Source organism: Anser brachyrhynchus, assembly GCF_964034855.1.
Source record: "Anser brachyrhynchus genome assembly, chromosome: 1".
Lineage (NCBI taxonomy): Eukaryota > Metazoa > Chordata > Aves > Anseriformes > Anatidae > Anser > Anser brachyrhynchus.
In genome coordinates, this window is record NC_137694.1 from 143,564,754 (window position 1) to 143,586,633 (window position 21,880).

At 43.1% G+C, this 21,880-nt stretch overlaps 1 protein-coding gene across 5 annotated transcripts in view; it reads left to right on the forward strand.

The window, feature by feature from the left end:
* The window catches only part of NPAS2 (neuronal PAS domain protein 2), a 101,183-nt gene that overhangs the window by 61,601 nt on the left and 17,702 nt on the right, over positions 1-21,880 (forward strand). For all 5 annotated transcript variants that reach the window (XM_080601568.1, XM_080601569.1, XM_080601570.1 and 2 more), the window contains 9 exons: positions 5,532-5,652; positions 6,647-6,760; positions 15,402-15,520; positions 17,160-17,242; positions 17,941-18,047; positions 19,281-19,428; positions 20,067-20,148; positions 20,836-20,977; positions 21,695-21,801. In XM_080601568.1, coding sequence (XP_080457694.1) covers positions 5,532-5,652; positions 6,647-6,760; positions 15,402-15,520; positions 17,160-17,242; positions 17,941-18,047; positions 19,281-19,428; positions 20,067-20,148; positions 20,836-20,977; positions 21,695-21,801 — 1,023 coding nt within the window. The remainder of the gene's footprint in view (positions 1-5,531; positions 5,653-6,646; positions 6,761-15,401; positions 15,521-17,159; positions 17,243-17,940; positions 18,048-19,280; positions 19,429-20,066; positions 20,149-20,835; positions 20,978-21,694; positions 21,802-21,880) is intronic.

Genomic DNA, 21,880 nt, shown 5'->3' on the forward strand with positions numbered 1-21,880 from the left:
CTCTGGACCCTGCTCCTGTTGCTAAGGCTGCTCTAGGAGAAAAGGCACAGTAATTAAGGATTAATGCAAACGCTCATTTTTTAGTAGCTTGGTCTCAAATAAATGCATGCCCAGGAGAAAAAAATAGCTGCCAAATCATTATTGCACCACCACCACCCCCATGTTCTTAGGAAAATTACAATTATTTTTCTCTCGTTTACTTTTTCACCAAATACGTGCTATGTTTTCCACCCAGCCAAATGTATTTCACACACGCTACCTTGCTGTAATACGAACAAAAATTATTTTCTTCTGAGGCGAAAGGAACTTGATGAAAGGCGGCAGCTCCCGGTAAATGCAAGAATATTGCTATGCAACAACAGATTGAACTGAATCTATCTATTTCAGTTTTCTTTAATCCTCAACAGTTGAGAAGCCCAGTGGTTGACTATTTTCTGACATTTGTCTTCACTTCAAAGGCAGAGAGAGCCCTGTCCTGCATGCAAACTGCTGTGTTTTCATGTGCTTTCTGATTTCCATGGAATTTCTTTGGTTTGCCTTGTGTTTTTTTCATGGTTTGGGTGTTTTATGCTTCCTTCCAAATATTGATCTTAGTGGACATGGTAGATCTGCGCAGGAAATTACTGCTGTTCGGGAGGGTCACTTATTTCAGACCCTGTCCCTGAAACTGCAAGGTTACCTCTGTAACTGCTTCCAACACATGGCTGAAGGTGGATGGATTCAGGTCCATAATTCCTGAGTTGAACCATCAAAAACTAGACTGGTTTTCCCTCCCAGAGCCATGCCTCGTGTGGTAATCTTGCCCAGTATCCAGCCCAAAACGGTAACAAGGATGAGCAGGATTATCCAGTCATGCTGAAGAAGCACATGGCAGCCTGAGCCAGGGACCAACCTGGAGGCAGAGGCAGGAGTCCCCACAGACCTGCTCAGAGCTGATGGAGAAATAATGACCAAGAAGTGTGCCACCAACTTGTGGAGCACGTTGTGCATCCCAGAGACAGCGCATGAGCAAGCAACGATGGCTTCTGCCTGCCCGAGGTGTGCAAAAGCACTATGCCCATGGGCAGAGGCCCAACAGAGCATGCAGTGAGGTGCTCACTGGGCATTTTAGTCCTGTTCTGTCCTTTCTACATGTCTTCTTACATTTTAAAACTGATCAGAGTGTTATCTGGAAAATTTTTATCACTTATTTTGTGTACCTCCAGGATCTATTTGGAAGCTAAATTCAGTCACTGTTTGAGAGACAAAATACCAATTCTTTCTCCTCTGTGACTGCAGGGGAAAAATAAATAAATAAAGATACTCTGCAAATCTGCTGCTTTGAGCACTGAAAGGAAAGCATAACTGGGCAGAGCATAGAGCAGGGCTCTCTGAGGGCCCCTATCAAGAAATCTGATGTATTTTCTTTCATTAAAATCATGAAAGGCTCTGGTGCTGAGAACAAATATATCCAATTCTCTTTAATACAGCTTCCCTAAGTTTCATGGAGCATTTTCAAACACCGGCTGCCTCTGTGGTAATTCTAAATAGTCTGTTATTACAAGAGTTGGAGGCTACTTCTAGGGTCGGTTGATGTAAAGAGAGGTTTATCTCATGTGGTAAGACTGACTTTAGCTAAAGTAAAGTGAACTCTTGTAAATCCGGTCACAACTCATAGCATTTAGCAGTCAGATGACACGTTACACCCCCAAAACCAGGCAGGTCTCTGGAGGGGGATCCTCCCTCTCCCCTCTTGCCTGCCTGGCTCAATGAAAACAATTAAACACAGGTGTCAGAGTGACAATTTCCAACATACAGGAGGAGATAGCCTTCCCATGGACATTGCCTGTCCATGGACTCAGGCAGAAGGTGCTGCATCTGCTTACAGACCAGGACTGTGGTGTCCCTCTCACCCAGCTTTAGTCCCATAGCTGAGGGATCCTTGATGTTGGTCAAGAAGGTGATAGTGCCAAGGCAGGAGTCCTGGCAGGGCTGAGCTCCTCCCGAGGGCTCTTTCTCCCCATTGGCTCCCAGGTGAAGTTCAGGCAGCTGCTCTGCTATGGTGGGTGCTTTAGTTAATTGTCAGACGTGGAAAAACCCAGCACCTTATAGTGTACAAGACTTTTGTACGCTGTGCTGCTGTTAGATAGGGCAGCAATGGGCATCATTGCAAGATATACGGATTAATATAGCAATACAAGAGGTCAAATCCCAGCACAAAAGAGAAGAACTATCTTGATTTTTTTGGTTGCTGGGAAAGAATCCTGTCTCATTTGCAGCCTTCCCATCTCATTTGCAACCTTCCCATTCCTGTTGTGACCCTGTTACAGTTACCCTGTGTAGTGGGGTTTTTTTTGTTTGTTTTTTTCCAGCAGCAAGAATTATTCATCATATTTCCTCCTCGTCCCCCTCCAAAAAAGCAGTGAAAATCTGAGGAAAGAGCCCCATTTTGGAGTATGGCTGTTTTGTTCAAAGTACACAGACATTTAAGCTGTGCATCAAATGACTGCAGAGGTTGGGGCAGATTTATTGTGTATTGTTTTTGATGACCAGCACCCATTTACACAAAGGTGGTGTTTCTTTTCTGCCATAGCTATCAGGAATAAATTCTCAGAAGTTTCTGTTAGCAGGATCCATAGATTTGAAGGTGCAGTGAGGATCCAAAGCTTAGCAGCATAAATATGCATTAATGCAGTTCATGTAACCACTTTACCCACAGTCACTGTAATTTATCATTTATCTGCTTTGCCTGTCTCACTCGGCAACGCTTTGTGCCTATCTGTTGATGGGGCAAGAGCTGCCCAGAGCAGAGGAATTAGATAAAGCTGCAAACTGTCCCCCTCCAACTGATGCATTTCTGTCCATGGTCATCAAATGTTGTCCACCTCTCCTGTCACCTTTTTGCCACACCACCAGATGGCTGCTCTTTGGGCTCGGTGCAGAATTAACTCTGATTAGCTTGCCTGACATTTCCTATAGCTCCAGTGAGACTGTGGAATATTTACTCCCTTCTTTATATTTGATATGTCAATATATTATTGATTGGCATATTGATTCAAGAATACTGTTGTATTCCTGAGCTGTATGAGCCCCAGAAATTGTTTTGTGCACTGCTCTACAGGTGTGCCTAACCTCTGCAGGGGTAGAGTTGTGAAAGACATGAAGAAGTAGAACCCAGTTTCCTACCCACAAATAATAATAATAATAATAATAATAATAATAATAATAATAATAATAATAATAATAAAATTAAAAAGTTGGCATTTTCCAACAGGAAAGATGAAAATAAATAAATAAATAAATGAATTCTGGACATAGTACATGATGGAGGCGAATAGTATAAATGCCAGGACTTGCAAATTAGTGAAATCAATGAATAGATGGTGCTCCTGGCAGCAGATTGCTCTGATGGGTGGGTGGAATGAAAGCCTCCTGCAACTCCTGCTGTACACAGAGTCGCAGGCCCCAATGGATATGATCTTAAACAGAAGAGACACTGCAAAACTTGGCCGCAATATGGAGACAAAAAGCAGCGTAGAATCACTGAACCACATAGTGGCTGAGGCTGTCAGGGCCCTCTGGAGGCCACCAGGCCCAAGCCCTGCCCCAGCAGGGCCACCCAGCGCAGGCTGCCCAGGCCCATCTCCAGGCGGCTTTGGAAGGCCTCCAAGGAGGAGACCCCACAGCCTCTCTGGGCAGCCTGTGCCAGGGCTCCTCACCCGCACAGCACAGAAGTGCTCCTGGTGCTCAGGGGGAGCCTCCTGGGGGCCTGTTTGTGTCCATTGCCCCCTGTCCTGGCAGTGGGCACCTTGAAAGTACAACCTCAGGTGACTGCCAAAGTGATGGTGAATGTGAGGAGTGGTGACAGCTCACATTGGGTGCAGAGGAGGCCCTGCATACAGCTGTGAGCAGCTCCTTCCAGTCCTCCTGCAGCTACTGTTGAGTGGATGGGAGATTAATTAACCCTCATGACACTTGTGTGAAGCTGGTGGATAAGCACCATTATCTCCCATTTACAGGTAGAAAAGGATTGGGAAGGAAAAATTACTTTTCCGATACTGTTCCATAAGCCTTGAACTGCACTCAGCACAGCAGTTTCCCTTCAGGTGCTCTTTCTTCATATGTCCACAATTACATGGACAATGTAATATATTTTGTATGAATATGTTGATACATATATGTAAAACTGAATCACACACAGCATCAACTGGATGCATATTAAGTTATATACAAAAGTAATGAAAATTATTTTCAAGTATTCTTCACGAAGGGGATATTCAAGTAATGAGCATATGTAATAAATCCTCACAGTTGAATAAAGTAATATATTATTGCATCAAGGTCAGGGTACAAACTGTCACACTCTGATTTTCAAAGCATACTCTCCACATCTTCCAAATCTAAATAGGAAATCCACACAGAACAGCAGGCTTGAGTGGAAAGCAGAGGGAAACCGAAGTGTAATCTTAAGTAAATACATAAATAAGTGATGATGATTAATAACTTGCCAGTCTCATACAGAGCTAACACATTTTCAGCATGAACATACAGTCTGAAAGCAGCTGCTCTGATGACACATGAAGCTATGTCAGTATGCCAGCTCAGCCCGAGGTAGTCTCCAGTGAGATGAATGCGAGTTAATGCCATTAGAGGGTTACTTTATCTGAAAACTTCCTTTCAGATATGCTTTTCTAGCATTAGGTTTGTCACTACGCTGAATACAGGGAGACTTTTTTCTTGGCAACCCAGTGACAGACTTGTCTTCTCCATCATGGGCGGGTCATGGCCTTTTGCACAAATCATTCTCCTCTTTCTGTTCCCAAATCTCAGTACCAGCAGCATAGCTCCCTCATAGATGTTGGAAGCATTTCAGGTTCCCACCAGGTGGCTGCGAGGTGGGAGGCACCTGGGCATTCAGCCCACAGCTGGCCAGAGGCCTTGTGCTGATGGCACCACGAACTCCCCATACCCGGGGAACGCCACTGCTGCAAAACGATGTCTGGAGCAGGACATCACCTTCTCCTTGCTCCCACCTGGCTGCCCTGCCTCCTAGGATGCAGAAAGGGGAGAGAAAGGGCTGCTGCCCCAGGCTGCAGCCGAGGGCATCCTGTATCCAAGGGCATCCTGCATCTCCGAGGGCATTGTGCTACCAACTGGCAGACAGGATGGAGAGCTGGGAACTCATTTCCCAGTTCACTTCCAGGTCCTGACATTGAATTGTATGGACATACCCCATGCACCTGATGGTCTGAGAAACTTTACAGGAGCACAATGCTGAGAATTAAGCAGGGAACCAGGCCAGGGAGAAGTGGCCACGGGGTAGACACAACAGTTCCCTTGTTCTAGGCTTTGTCAGGTGGCCCTAATCAGTGGACCTAATTTCACCAACCCCTGTTGGCCACCACAGGCTGTGTATCTGCTCTGCTGTGTGCCACTGCATCCACATGCAGTCTGCTGGTATCAGCCAAGGGAGGAAGGAGTCGATGTGAATGCTGCTGCGCTCTCTGTCGTGACATTTCTGTTTTTTCCTCAAGGTCTCTTTTTCTTTGCAGTGTGATGTCTTGGATCAAAATTTGTTAAATTTCCTCCCGGAGCAAGAACATTCAGAAATTTATAAGATGTTATCTTCCTGTATGCTTATGACAGATTCTGCCTCATCGGATTACCTAAAAAGTAAGTTTTATTTTATCTTTCCAGTAAATCAAAAAGTATGGGCAGGATACAAAAAGGAGTTTTTGTTTTGTTTTGTTTTTTATGTGACATGCAGTATAAAACTTATGTTTGTAGCATTTCAAAAAGATCTCACCACCTAGAATGACCCTTTGGTACTATTTTTAAATGAAACCCATTGCATTTATTTTACTAGGCTAAGTCTACTTGCAGTTATGTTAATTATTAAATATTGTATCTTTTGAGACAGCAAAGGAAAATAGGTTATCCAATGGTAACTGAGAGTTTGCCTGAGACAAATCACATCTTAATTGATATTTCAGCCCATTAAAGTAAGATGCTGTTCAGAGATATGCTAATGTTGCATACCTTTGTTTTGCACTACAGTTGAAAAGTAGCTGTAAAATCGTTGTAATTCTTTTTCAATTTGAATTTTATTTTTCTTACAAATCTTTTTATTTGCCTCATCCTTATTCAGTCTGGGAGGTAAGATGTAGGAAACCAGAGAACACACAAATATAAGATGTACAGCTGCTTAATCTACTGTATATATAAAACCTGCAGCTGATAGCTAATATGCCAAAGTTAATTTAATAGATATTTTGAGGTAATTAGGCATAGTTTTCCAACATGAGATGTAGAACAGCTGTGAGTCATGAAAAGCCCAAACAGAGAAGAAAAAAAAAAAAGCTGTAACTGAAGGATCCAGTGCTCTGCTTCAATACACCGATTTTATGTCAGCGTAACTCCTATGATGAAGACAGTATAAGAGAACAAACCCATGTGAATTAGCTGTGTGCAGACCTGTGCATAGCCCTGCACAACCCAGATCCGTGCCAGGCACTCTTGCAGAGGTGCTGACCCTGCCATTTAATGTACCTTGGTGCATAGGGCTCTGACTCTGCTTCCAGTTGCTTGGAATGATTGGGGTTAGAAGGCGCTGTTCATTGTGTTTAGCTTAAATAGTATATTTCTTCTTCTTCTTTTAACAATCCAGCTGACAATGAACTGGAGTTTTATTGTCATCTTCTGAGAGGAAGTTTGAACCCAAAGGAATTTCCAACATATGAATACATAAAATTTGTAGGAAATTTTCGGTCTTACAGCAATGGTAAGCTTTAATCGTTATATAAATGTTACTTTAGCTATGTAAAATAAACTGTAAGTGTTGTTCCACTGAACGAGACAGGCTTGTAACTGGAAGGGCTATTTCTAACATTATGGGGTAAATTTCACTTCCCGTGGATCTAACAGTTGATTTGCAAAAGCTGGACGAGTAGCGGTGAAGGCTGAAATTGTGTTAGCTCCTATTGTCCATGCCCTTCGCTTGCCAGCAGATGCCCCAGATACTGGGTAAGTTTGCAAACACCACCAGGAGGCTCGGTTTTTGCTCACTAATGCTGTGTGCTAAGATGGTACCTATTAGCTAAACAGGAATAGTGGCACCCTATCTACTTGTTTATGAATTCCAGCCTGTGCCAGTGCTGATAATCTACCGAGCCACCACGGCCCCACGCAGACCCACGCAGCCATTTCACATTCCTCTCCAGCACCACAGTGCCCAATACCCACAACAAAAGGAAAGAAATACACTCAGCACAGCCCTTAATGCAGCACAGTCGTTCTTAGGAAAGCATCTTTCAAGGGACAAGAAGCAGATTTTTACCTCGTGTGTTCCCTAACAAACAGATTGCTCCATGGCTATTAGTGTCAGAAATGAAATATTCTTTTATTGCTTTCCCTTCTCCTGCCTGCCCAAGTTTGCTTTAGTTACTTGCCTGATTGAACTCCGGAGTGGCATTTCAAAAGTTGCTGGTATTGCTCCAAATAGGTCATCCTCAGCAAAAATTCCCCACCGTGCTTTCCAGAAACCGCACACCACACTGTGAAGAAATGTCCCTGTCCCCATTTAACTTTCTGGTCTTGATCCACGCGACTAGAATAGAAACCTACATGCAGTATGGAGGCATGTATTTCTCGCTTGGTGCCATACGGTTTGAGGCTTTATTTGTATAAAAATGCAACCGCCTGTATGCTTTCTAGTTTGAATGAAGTGAAATGCGGCCGTGTGGCAGACGCACACACCAAGCTGTTCTGTTTTCTAGAGCAGAAACCGGATTTCAGGTGCTGACTCATAAGGATAAATTTCTACCAGGGGAATTTCTGATCCATTTTCTTCAAGGATTTTCAGCCTTTTATTTTTGCGTGACCTTAAAATTGCCCTCTTCCCTGTTAGGATTTCACATCCCAGCATTTGGATCAGTGGCTATTTCTCAGAAGAATGATAAAACTTACATTTTCACTCTGTTGCTCCTGATATCTCCCCTAGTTTAATGCATACAAACTAAGTGGAAACATATTGATTTCAGAAGACACCAAATCATTTTCCAAGGACCCCAGCTTATAGCTTTCAAATAAGACATGTGCTTTCTGCTTCAATTTTTTGCTTTTTCTTCCGTGTGCCACTTTCCTCTAAATCTTCCATTTTATGTGATCTCTTTCAATTTCTTCCCGACTTGCTGCAGCCAGACCCTTTGGTCGTACCTTTGTGCATCCATTGCTCTCTTTTTACATTACATTTACATGACATAAATACCTGTTCCCCAGCCAGCCCCCTGCTGGATGTGAAGCCAACACTTCTGAGCCAGGTGGGTGAGAAAGGCAGCAGTGGGAAGGGAGGCAGGGAAGAGATGCATCACTCAGGACAGTGCTCTTCCTATGTGTTGGCCTCTGCTTCTGCTTTTTGGAGGTGTTTGTGGAGGAAAGAGGCTAAGCCCAAGGTAAGAAAAGAGTTAGCAGATCACACTGTGGAGGGAGAAAGACAGAAATTGCAAATTAAGCTTAATTAGCAGGAGATGTTCATTATGGATGTATTCAGGAATGCTTTTCCCTGTAGCTTTTCACAGCAGTGGAAGTGTGAGCATGTTTTTACGCATGGGAGACGAATACAGGATGTTCCTCTCCAAATACAAATCTCTGCCGTTCCTTTTTAGCCACCCGATGCCAAATTCTACCTTTGTTTTTCACGATTTGCTGTGTGTTTCCTAAGCCAACTTTCCCTGTGTGCACTTGGTACACCAGCACAGGGTCCCCCACATTAGGCTGTGCCTCCCCAGAACACTGACCTATCCCATTCCCATTAACCAAGTGTCGTGGCAGCGACAGTCCTAATGGCAGCCTGAACTTTTCCTTCTCAACCTTCATCAAACATTTTGGAGTACCGGTAGGTCCATTTTCGGCCTCTTTTAACAGAAATGCCACTAGCTTCATTCTCCTTCCACGTAACCTTTTACACAACCTCCCCTGAGTTCTCTTCTTCTCAGGCTCATTTTATTCTTGTTCGCTGCTGATATAGAAGCAGTGCTTAGGGGAAGAGAGTGATGTGTGCTGGGGTCCCGGTGCCCTTGTCCCCTCCCTCCTCCCTTGTTCCTCCTCTGTTAATCGCATTGTGACTTATGGCTGAGAGCATCATATAGGGATGGGTTTGAATGGATTAATTTGAAAGACTGAGACTTAGGAAGTCTTAGGGGCTTAGCCGCTCTCCCTAACTTCAGCGGGAGCTGTGGGGCTAATTCCCCCTTCAGCTTTAAAGGCCATTTTGCTATAACACTGAGAAGCCAATGAGAATTTATTTATTTATTTATTTATTTAGCTAAAGCAGAACAAATACCTGATATCTACAATGGTGACTTGTCACCAGGATTGCTGTCAGGGTTCTCACATGGCCTACACCGAGCCTGTGCTGCTCCCCCAGAGGAGCAGTCGCTGGCAGCTTTTCCCCATCTCAGAAGGTGCAGGGAGGTGCATGTGCAACCCCCAGAAATTGCCAGAAAAGTTCACATTGCTCACGGCATGTGTTCAGTCTTTCAGAAGATCACTGTCCCTAGAGCCTCTGGGCTCAGCTATAGCTGGAGGCGAGAGGAGCTGCACCGGCCCCGAGCCAGGGTTAGCAGCAGCATCCGTGCCTGGGCTGGTCCTGAGGATGGTGCAGTGCTCTGTGGCCCCTGCTGCAAAGACGTTTCTGCAGCTGTATCTCCACCAGGGATGTGGCACGAGCTGCCTGCACACGAGTGAACCCCCCTCGTATTAGCTGTGCCCAGGCAAGAGGGGCCGACCAGCGAAGCAGCAGTGCAAGCTGTGCGGAGCAACTGCATGAGTCACTGGCTGTGCTAAATCAAATACAAGAGATTTGATTTTCCATTTGGGAGGATTATATAATCATCATTAATTAAGCTTCAATGAGAAAAGCAGGACTGTAACCTGACAAGAAGACTCGGTAGTCCCTGGAGAGGAAGAGAGATGGTCTACAGGCCACTCAGAAGAGGAGGGTAGAGTTCCACCCCTGTTTTGATGAGAAATGCCTACTTGCTCACAAAGCAAAAGATCTTTTATTATTATTATTATTATTATTATTATTATTATTATTATTTGTTTGTTTCAAATAGGAACACCTTTCGATATTTTTATATATTTCAGGATATAAGTGCCTTAATAACAGAATTACAGAATCGTTGATGTTGGAAGGGACCTTCTGGAGGTCATCTTTCCAACCCCTTGCTCAAACAGGGCCACCTTCAGCTGGTTGCTCAGGACCGTGTCCATTCCAGTACCATCTCCATTCAATTAATTGAAGCCTTTTCTGTAGTCCCGAATTTAACAAGGGAGCCGAATATGTTGAAATACCTGAGGGAACCAAGTGCCACCGCTGCACCTGTTGACCAGTAGTATGGGATGTGGGGCAGACTCATGTCAGCATTACCAACAAATAACATAGTGGTTCCCAGCCAGTTTCAGCTGAGGGCTGAGGCGGGAGGAACACAATAAATGTAATCCTCCAAAAACTTGAAGGAAGTGTTTATCTCCCAGTATGAAATGCCATATTAAGTGAGAATAAATTATTTTACAAAGCTGCTTAATAGCTCACTCTGATAAGAAAAGATAAGGTGGGCTGGATTTATCCTTCCTGTAAAAATTGTTTGCACACTTGTAAACAGAAAAAGATCTCTCACATTATATAACCAAATATAGGCTTTGGTATCATATTCCTGAGGTGACATACTTGTTTAAACACTCCTGAGAGGAACTCAGCCCTGCCTTTCAAAGTGTTCACCAAAAGAAAAAAGGAACAGCAGCATCTTTAAAGGGGCAGATTTGTCCTTTTATCCAAAATGCCTGAGGTTTTCCTCTTAAGGGAGGAGATAACTGTTATGTGAAAGGAGTTCGCGATCAAGTAATATAAATATAATTAAATATTATAGTGGAATTTAAAACTGTGTGTCTTTATTCCCAATTATATGGAAACTTGGGAAGTATCTAGTTACTGGATGCTAATAATAGCAGATAAGTCTACTGTTAGCTGATGTGTCTCTTAAGATAAGAATAACCATCAAGGAAATTATTACACTGAGGAGAAAAAAAATATTCACTCCCAGAACAATTAACTTAGTCTGAATTCTCTTTTAAAGGAAATAAACAGATTTATGCAGAAGATCCATTGATCTCGAGTCTCCACAAGCATATGCAGAAACATCTGATAACAAGAATATCTCAGTCTGAAATGAGTGTTTTGATCAGAACTGACAGCCATGTATTATTTACTATTATCAATATAGCAGAATCTGCTGCTAGCAACCTACACCGCTTATGCCGGGCTCTCTATGGGCCACCACAGCACCAAGCCAAAAGACACCACTCCTGTCCTAAAGGGTCTGCATGGGGTTCGTATCCATGTAGGATGGCAGGAGGAGGAAAGAGGGGAGAGCAGATCCAAGTCGGCAAGTGATGTACGGACACCATCAGTGTTACTCATCCACAGCTATTGAGTGCAGTCTTGCTTGCCGTTAGCACTTTAGAGTTCTTCATTACATATATTAACCGCTGAATGTCCTGTTTATCTGGGGTCTGAGTTTATTTATATGAAACACTCTTGGTTTTATTCTGGTCTGTTTGGCTTGCGTTTTTTGAAATGGCCATTCAGTTAGTTTGTCAGTCACTAAAGCTAGTTCTTTAAACATTAACATTTACTGGCAAAATAGGAAGGAGGGATTTCTTCTCTCAAATCACATAAATGAGAGGTTGCTGCTACAGGAAGACTATGTTTTAAACATCCTAAGTTAAAATAAGATGACCAAGTAACTGACGGCTGTACTATAATTAACTGAATACTGTCATCTGTTTTTTTGTGTTTTTTTTTTTTTAAACATGTTTTCATTCATTTCATGTGGCATGATTTGTATCCCTAAGGACAAAAGTCTTTTTGCATATGGTGTCTAAGAGCTTGGTTCTTTATATATTACTTATTTTTAACATCTTGTCCTTAATATACCTGAGCCTGTTATTTTCAAACCCCCTGTATAGGCAAATCAGTTTCCTCTATCTTGTTACATTTTAGCAGGTAATTTAATACCTCCTCTGCAAAAGAATCATGCTCTAGGAGCAGCAGATCTGATAGGTAACCACGAACACTATTAAAACTCCTGCTGAGGAGCATGATCAGCTAACTGATATATATGAGACAACTGTTTCACCTTTGACTGTGTCTTTAGCTTTCTCAGACAAGCTTATAGTTCCCTACTCAGGATGTGTTATCTAGATCATTTAATTGTGAAACACACATGGCCTCCTTCGCCTGACCCCACTGCTTATAGCCAGCTCAACATTTTCATCAGACACCTTCTGACAAAAGCACTCCAAGACCTATATTTGACTTACAAAGGTAAATATCATCATAGCCTTAGACTTCACCCTATATTTTGCATTCGACTGGTTTTCTGTTGTGGTCTCAGAAAATTCACTACTGATCTTTTAACTTAAAGATGTTGTGTGTATTTTTTCTTTCAAAGGGACTTCAAGAATCATATAGTATGATTTTTCAGAAGGCATGTTTAAAAGATTACACCAATATATATATATTTAATTCATGTACTGATCTCTTTTTTTAACTGCACTTTAAAGGTATCAACAAAAAAGTTGGAATTTGCTGACCAACTGCAAGAAAAGAGCAAAACAGGCGGTGAAGATAGACCTGTGGAAAGAACAGATATCAACAAATAAGTCAGGCAGCAAAAGTAATTCAGAAACAAATCACGTTTTTGTTTCTTTCACTCATTGCAGTTGTTATTTTCAGATCGAGATGTACATTTCAAGGTGGTGGTTACCTGCCTGCATTATGGATGCTTTTAATCCTTTGGACTTTGTCAAAGGCAATCAAACATGGAGATGGCACAGGATCAGTTAGAAGACTCGATGACTTTCAGCCAGGCCAGCTCTATCTCATCTCCTCAGGCTTATTCTCTCTCTCACTGCCTCAGAGTTTGACATTCTCAGAGACGAAATCCCAAATATGCTACACTGCTATACTATATGACAATTATTACCCTTTTAGTATTGCATTTACCTCTTGGAAATATAATCCTATTTTCTAAACGCCACATTCAGGGCTGTATTTGGCTCTCTTCTGGGAATACACTGTCTCAGAGTCATGTCCATTTACATCAAACAGCTTACGTCAAAAAAGCCATCTGCGCTCTTTGGTGCAATTCACTCTCCATTCAGCATTTCTTCTGGAACTAGTGTCATTTGCAAGCCCATGGGTTCATTAAGTAGGTTAATTTCTCATACCTGTACTTTGGAGGCTGAATGTGCTTATCTTATTTCTATTTCTCATGTTATGGAGTGCATTAAACACAGCACAGCCAGCTGGTCAAAAGAGGTGATTCTCCCACTATATCTAGCATTGTGTGCCGTACTGGGCTCCACAATATAGAAGGATGCTAAGGTACTTGAAAGTGGAGGGCAGCAAAGCAGGTAAAAGATCTACAAGGCGCGTCCTGTGAGGAGAGGCTGAGGACACCTGGGCTGTCCAGCCTGGAGAAGAGGAGTCCGAGAGGCGACCTCAGTGCTCTCTGCAGCAGATGTCCTTAATGTGGGTTTATAGCCGTACCATTACTTTTTAAACTGGTCTGACTACAGAAATTAACAGACTTGCAGGAAGTAATCATATCAGAGCAAAAACAATAACTCTTTACTCAGATTTCTCCCATTTCCTGCAGCTTCTAACTCTTTCTTCTTTTTTCCACCTCTTGTATTAATAATCCCATAGAAGCCCTCTTATGTGCACATAACCCCAGGATCAGAACTGGAATACATATTCCTAGGAAGTCCCCAGAGCGAGTAAGCTTTGCTGGTGAAAGGAGTCGAATTTTGCCCATATTTTTTACCTTAATATCCAGTCAGCCATGCCCTCAAGACTCAACTGCAAGAGAGGGCTATAATCTCTGTGGATGCTCATGCCTGTGCTGCCTTCTCAGATGAGAAATCTTTCTGCCCCTTCTTGGCGCAAAGTATTGTGCACACAGTGGTCTAAGCCACTTAATCACAGTTGTGAATTCTCCTCAGAGCACTCATTTTTCTGTCTCATTCTTATCCTTGATATCAGCTAGGTATTGTTACGCTAAGGTTTTTAATAGGTTTCTGGGTACCAAAAGCACATGGGATAGGTAAATCGAAACTTCTTCGATCTCTACAATTTATGCCAGTGAACTAAAGCCCAATGCAGAAGCACCCCAGAATAAAATTTGCTAGTGAACTCCTCCCCAGACAGATACAAAACTCTTCATTTTCACAGGAACTGACATGCTTATCCTTGCTTTGCCCTATGCAGAAGAAACAAACTGTAAAAAACTTCATAAAATTGATTATAGGGGTCTAATGTTGAGGAAAGATAGTTCCGTGGTAGCATTAATCACCATTAGCATTAGATTAACCACTGCTAGTGACATCTGGCTACTGGATGGGACCCTCTCTGCCTCCAAAGGAGACAGTCAGCTGGGCAAGTCCAGTTCCTACTGCAGTTTAACACAGTTTTCTTTCAGTCCTGTGCGAGTGGGATTATCATCTCTAAACAGCTCAGATTTGGATGAATAATTTGCATTATGTCATTTTAACGTGGGATTATGGACAAGCTTAAGGCAACGCATTCTTTTGGCAACACATCTTTATGGCAGGACGTACTAGCAGGCCCTCAAAGCGACACAAGAGCCAAGCGATTACAAAAGACAGATGAAAACCATACATAAAAACTGCAGCCACACTGCACCCAGTCTTTCCTTCTGGCTAGTGTTTCAGGAGACAGCAGGCCATGTGCAGACCCATGAGAGATGGCAGCTAGTGCCATACACCGGATGCTCTTTGCTCTTCTTCAGCACAAGCAGAAATCAAGCTCACTGGGGACAGTTACTAAACGTAGACCAGGAGCACACGTTTTGGCAGCTACAAATCACAGACAGGCTCTGCTAGCTCGATGAAGCCTTGCTGGCTTTGGTCCTCAGTGTTTTGCCACTGATGGCTTGAAGAACTGCCTCCAGCCTCTTCCCTCGCCAATCTTTTTTTCACTGCCTCACGGAAGGAACACGCTAGGCATGCTGCAGCATATATTTGTATTGTGAGCGGTGAAAAAGAGCAATTGGATGCGTGGGGTTTCTTTCCAGAAAGCTGGTTTATGCTCTGTAATAAGGTTTGGCCTTATTTTTATCAGGATTAACCTCTAAGATTTGTACGTGGAGTTAAGCTCCGATGCCTTTCTGCCTAACATGACTGACTTGGATTTAAATATATGCATATCAGCTTTAAAAGCTTCTAGAGCACTTTATGTGAATAAAATTAGTATTAGTACGTTTCAAGTGTGCAAAGCATGCAGGGAGAGCAAATCTCATACAAGGCATGACTCCGGGTCCCGCTTTTTCCCTGCCTAGTGCCTAACTCCACCTGCAATGGCTTCGATGATGCTGTCCCGAGGGCTTACCGAACATCACCAGGAAAGCAGATCTGCTTCGTCGCTACCGTTCGTTTGGCAACGCCTCAGTTTTTAAAGGTAAGAGCATGTCCCGGGTCCCACTCACTCCAGAAGTTCTCGAAACACTTTCAGACTGGGTGACGCTCAAAAATCTTAATTTAGCTAACTGAATGGATTACAGATATCACATTTCATGCACAGAAACCCAGTGAAGAGGATTAGCAGGGTGAGTCGGGATCTGCAGAAGTGGTGTCACTCCTGCCCCCCTTGCACTGGAAACCCGAACCCTGGTTGCACAAGGAACAGCGATGTCACTTTGCAGATAGCTTGTGCATCTTCTGCTCCTGTGATGGGACAGCATACAGACGGCTACCCATGCTTTCATTTGTGCCCCTTGGTGTCTTCAGGTGACTGCTCCTAGTTTTCTTCCTCCCAAACCTGGGTAGTAAAATAGTTGCTTCTGGAAAAAAAAAAAAAAAAGGATAGACGATGTAACCTTGTGCCTGACACTGTGGTTCCCTAATTAACAAATGTGAGCTACTGCATCAGGTGTCCCATCCCCAGGGGTTAAGAGATTAAAAAGCACAGCTGAGACACAGACTGGATGAAATCACTGCCCTTTGGCCTGGCTCCGTTACTGCACGGGGCCCTCGTGGGGCACTCCTGACTGATTCACAGCCCCAACAGGAACACAGGGTCCCTTCTGCGGTACGTGAGGACACCTCCCATTAATCTTAACCATAGTAGTCACGCTAGAAGCAGAGGTTGGAGTCAGAGTTATCTGGGAACACGGGAAGCAAATTCCCCCACGTGGGGTAACTAGCATCTCAAAGCAAACATGACAACAAGCGAGCCACTGCGAGGGAGACAGCAGCTGCTGAACCACCGGTGGAAGGTTTTAACTGCCAGGAAATCCTAAACACAGATCTCTCCAGTTCACCTGGATGAGTCACGTAATGCCTGGTCTCGGCTTTGTCCTCTCAAGTGAAGGCAGAAATATGTATCTGACTGGCTAAGCATGGCAGAATCAGCATTTTGGTTTCACGTAGCAATGTTTGCACGTTGCACCTGAGCAACCACTGACTTGTAGAGTATATTCTTGGCATCAGCATGGATTTAGGTGTAAAATGGAGAAGGAAAAAGAGGAATTTAAGGTATGCGTGAAGCCTTTTGCCACTGTGCAGCCAGCACATGAGAAACACAGGGAAATGGGAACCATGGACACCTCCAAATCCTGAGCACTGATGCTGGCAAGTCCCAGGCCAGGGGTCTGCAGGCTCACTCTAGGCAGCTAGAGGAGCAGGAGTTGAGCCTTGAAGATGCCTGTCTGACCACAGAGGGATTGCAGGGCACCTTCACTCACTGTCTCACCCCCTACTTTCACACTTGAATTTATGAAGAACCCAGGCCTTGTTTCCTCCTCAGAAATGGGGGACAGATCAGAGGCAATAGGCAGAGGGAGCTTGAGGGGAGAGGCAAAGGCATTGGGTATGCTGGACAGGGTGGGAGGAATTGGGGTCAGATGTGACCCTGATGAGGGGAAAGGGACCAATGACACAGGAAGAGATGCAATAGATTGCTCTTTGTAATTAGCAGGAAATGTATGAATCCTCTGTTTTATCTCCTTATGTACTGTGTATTTATTGCTAACAAAAGCTAGATGAAGTAGAAAGGTGAAACTGCACCTCTCAGTAAGTCAGTTTTCTTCACCACACAGGAGATGTGCATCGTGGAAGAACCTTTAGAGGAATTCACGTCAAGACACAGTCTGGAATGGAAATTTTTATTCCTGGATCACAGGTTGGTGACAAGAAAAGCACTCTTGATTGTGTTTTGTGCTTGTTTACTGCTATTTTCATAAGTGCAATTCTCTCAAATGGTGTTATGTTTCACATCTAAGTCACAGGAGGACTACCACTAAAGTTCCTACAAAAGCTGATGTTTACTATTCTACCTTGCATTTATTTTTATCCGTCTTCTAAAAGAAAGCTATACTGCTTCTCAGGCAGAATTTGTGATTACCTCGTTCTTGTTTGTTTTAAAAATATCAATGGACTGAAACCTGTCCCAGAGCAAAAACAACTCCTTATTATACAGCTGTGGAAATCGTTCTTTCAAACTCCAGCCCATGACTGCGTGTGCAGTTCCCACTGAGTTACAACTCCTTTGCCGCAGGTTTTCACGTGAAGGCCCCATAGAAACAGAGCTGCTTTCCACCAGCATCTTTTCCTTGAAAAGAAGGGTTTATCACAGGTTTTGTGCTGGGAGGAAGGTGCCCACAGGCACTGTTGTGCTGGTACTGGTCCCAGATGCAAGGCAAACCCCAGCCGGGTATTCCAGGCACAACAGGGCAAAGTCAGGGTCCCGTCCCCTGGCAGCTAGGACTATATGCCTATGAGTGAGAGTAGATCTGGGCTTTTAGCATATCCGTGTCAACATGCAGAGACACTGTTCGTTTCCTGGTTGTATGAATTCACTTATCTTGTGCCTAAATGCAGAGCACCGCCGATTATAGGATACTTGCCTTTTGAAGTGCTGGGTACTTCTGGCTATGACTATTACCATATAGATGACCTAGAGCTGCTCGCAAGGTGCCATGAACACCGTAAGTATTGCAGAACCCACATTTCCATTAATTAACCAGGATACCTCTTTTCAGTAAAATGTAGTTTCAGTTAAAATAGGTGTAAAACTCAGAAGGTGAGGTACCAGCCTTTGCCTCACAGCCATATGCCTTAGTGTATTTATAGCAGATCGGGTGCATCGCAGCTGATCAGCATCTGGCCCATATTCCTCCAGCTCTGAAACGAGCACTTTCACCTCCCCTATTCCCAGAAGTAGTCAGTGAGACTCACTGAATTGATAAAATATGCCAGATTTGACCCCTGCTCTATTAGTGAAGAATATGCAGGAATAGATCAAGCAATTTCTGAGGAGATTGCATTTTGTAAAATTCTTGCAGATTATTTACTGTAATGTTGCTCACCAAGTATTTGGCATTGACATTACCTGTGATTATTTAAAGATAGACTATTAAGATTTAATTGGAAAGCTCTCTCACTAAGTAAAGAAAATGAGGCAATCCTTTTTAAATATTTACTTATAGACTTGACTGGAACATCTCAGTCTTACTGCCTCTGGGTGGCCTGAAAATATCTGGCCAAAATTAGTTTTTTATATGTTGACATTAAAATACAGAAAGGCTAAATATGTGCATCTTTGGGATCCCCTTGAAATCACTGGAACAAAAAGCAGACATTAGTTTTGTCCTTGAGTCTTTGAAACTTATAATATACCACAGTTTACTGTACTTCAAATTCTTGTCAGTCTGGGAATTTTCTTTCAGTTTCAAATGATTTCTGTGTTTGCACAATGTTATCTCGTATACTCACTTCATTCTGCAGTCACTAAAATCCATCCATACGGAATACTCATCTTTTCAAGTATTTTTATCCTGTACTTTTCTGCTATAGATCTTCAGATGATCACTCTTAGAAATTAATCCCAGATGCCTCATTAAGCAGTATGTGAGCAGCACATAAACCAGGGAAAGATTTATGTTTAAGTTGTAGCAGACATTAATGCAATTGTGTCTAGCGTTAAAGTTAATTGTACTGTTAAAGAATGTACTGTTCAAGTTGTCAGAAGAAGGCACCTACGGATCGTTATGATCGTCTCTATCCTAAGATTCACAGGCCCACACACTCAAAAGGTACTCGGGCTCTGATCTCCCTTGGGAACCAGTGGGGCCGTGGACACCTTTGTAACACTGTTCATATTTCATGTCCTTCTCACGCTGATAACCGTGTGACCAGCTGTGTGTACTCTGTCCTGACAGTGATGCAGTTTGGCAAGGGGAAGTCGTGTTGCTATCGGTTTCTGACCAAAGGACAGCAGTGGATCTGGCTCCAGACCCATTACTATATCACGTACCACCAGTGGAACTCCAAGCCAGAGTTCATTGTGTGCACACACATGGTGGTAAGGTATGGAAACTGTCATCAACCAGCGGGGATGTAAAGGACAGTAAGACAAGGGCATCCTCATGACTGCAAACGTTTCCTCTTAGAAATGTGACGTGTCTTTTATGCTACAGAAATGAAGCCTAAACTCTCTGAAGGAAATCTGCATTGTAGAAAAATATTCTGACTAAGCCTTGCTCTATTCTATGCGTCATTTATTGACCACAAGTTTAGGGGGAGAGTAACTATTGCATTTTTCCATCTTGTGCAAAAATAGGGAATAGACATCTCCCTCTACTATTCTGTTCCTTAAATCCTTGGTGTTTCGTTTTTTTTTTTTAGTTTTGTTTTGTTTTATTCTGTTCTGTTTTTTTAAGAGATATGTGGAAGCTTTTCAGTGAAGTTGCAGAGTAGTTTTAGGATGTGAACTTGACCTCTACTCTTTAATACACTTCTTGATTTCAAAAAGATAGGTAGAGAAAGGAATTAAAATTAAACCATAGTCTCTCAAATGTTGTGCAGTTGCATCTGACGTGATTTTTTTAAGCTGTTCATTTAACCTGTAAAATTTCACAATATTTTTTTTCCTCTATTTGCTTGAAGTACATTTTGTGAAATATAACGGTACCGTGTTGATACATAGAATTATATTTTACATTCAGTTATGCAGATGTTCGGGTAGAGCGGAGACAGGAGATGGGCTTGGAAGAAGTGTCCTCAGAGGTTGTGTCCTCAGCACTAAAGGTACAATGAGACAAGTTTTTTTCATAAATACATGTAGTAATTGCAACTATTTCCTATGTTAACATCACTGAAAATTTCAGCATTGTCTTTCTGAGTGGATTCCCTAACAAGTTCAGAATTCATTGCTCACTTGAATAATTTTAAAGTAAATTAGATAAGTTCATGAAAGGTTAAACCTGGAGACTACAGACAGCCTTAAATTAAGTGGAGTATGGGCAGGGGCAATGTGATATATCTTCATGTTTCCTTGGCAAAGTGCTACAGTTCTGAGATTCATCTGGACATGTTCTGACAGTCCATCTTGGCTACATCGAGGACATCTGCTGAGTTAAGAAAGAGAAGCTCCACACAGCTGAGTGTCTCACAGAGGTTGCAGTTGCTGTCAAGTCCAACTGTATGCAAAACACACATTCAGAAAAACATCTGAATGTGCAAAAGGACTCTGGCAGTAGCTTCCTATTTATTTCCACCTCAGTGAAAGTTCACTGGAAAGAGGATTAATTAGATGCTATTTGGAAGGGACATCGACACTTGTGCCCAAGTCTTCTGCTGGCCTACCTGGGATTAGTTCTGCTCAAGTAATTTTAGGCCGGCCAAAGAACTGGGTCTGCAAGTATTACTAGGTGCATTTCAAAATATTTTTACCCTGACAGGTGCAATAGCTATTCTCTTTTCTGTTTGTTTTAGGACAGTAGCTCCAGCTTGGATCCTGAACAGCACTTTAATGCACTTGATATTGGTGCCTCAATCCTCAGTGCTAGCCGGACACCCTCAGTATCATCCAGGAGCTCACCAAAATCTTCCCACACACCCAAGTCAGACCCAGCATGTGAGTGGCATTCCTGGGTTACTGCGGTATTTTGCATTTAGCCAAGTTACAGAATGCGTGTCTATATACCACGGCTGCAAATTAACCTGAGGTACTGATATTTGTTTGTCAGTGGCAATGAGGTGCATCATCTACAATGGTAATGTACGAGATGGAAGGGTCTAGTCTGACCATCCATACACTGGAAAATGGGTAGCAGAACTAGCCATGAGACCAGCTGTTTAGATCTGTTATGAAAATAAAGACTTCTATATTCCGATTTGAGGGTGTCAGTATGAGCAATGAGAGGCCCCTCCTGACTTACCTAATAGCAGCCTAAGGGTGGTAGCTCTTCTGGCCAAGATTAAGGATGTTCCAGCCATGACTTGAGCACACCTTATGCACTCTTTCTGCTCCCTGATCTGGAAGAAAAGCCAATGAGCTAACCAAAATTTACAGTTATTTGGTCCATGCAAGGGAGTTCCAGCTGCTCTAGAACAGCTCTTGGGTCCTTTTGCTCTGCCCATTGGAATCACGATCTATCCCTTTGACTTTTATCTTTGCCCAGACCCTCCTTATCAGTTTAATTTTGCTCCCATTGAAGCCAACAAGAACAGCCTCGACTCCATCTGGAATTCAGCCAGGCCGTAATCATTTCTAGCCAGGTCTCACTGTAATCCTGAATTCCAATGGCGATGATTTGCAGTTTGTGAGAACTCACCCACACTTTTCTTGCAGCTACACCAACAAAGCTGACTGCAGAGGCTAGCACCCCCTTGCAAAGGACACCCAGCACGCAGCAGGACTTATCAGCACACAGACTCAGCCAACCTACCGCTCTGCAGGTAACTCCCAAGAGCCACAGGAACAGGCAGAAGGTATAAGGCATGTGCCACGTAAGCAGTTTAACAAATCAAAATGACT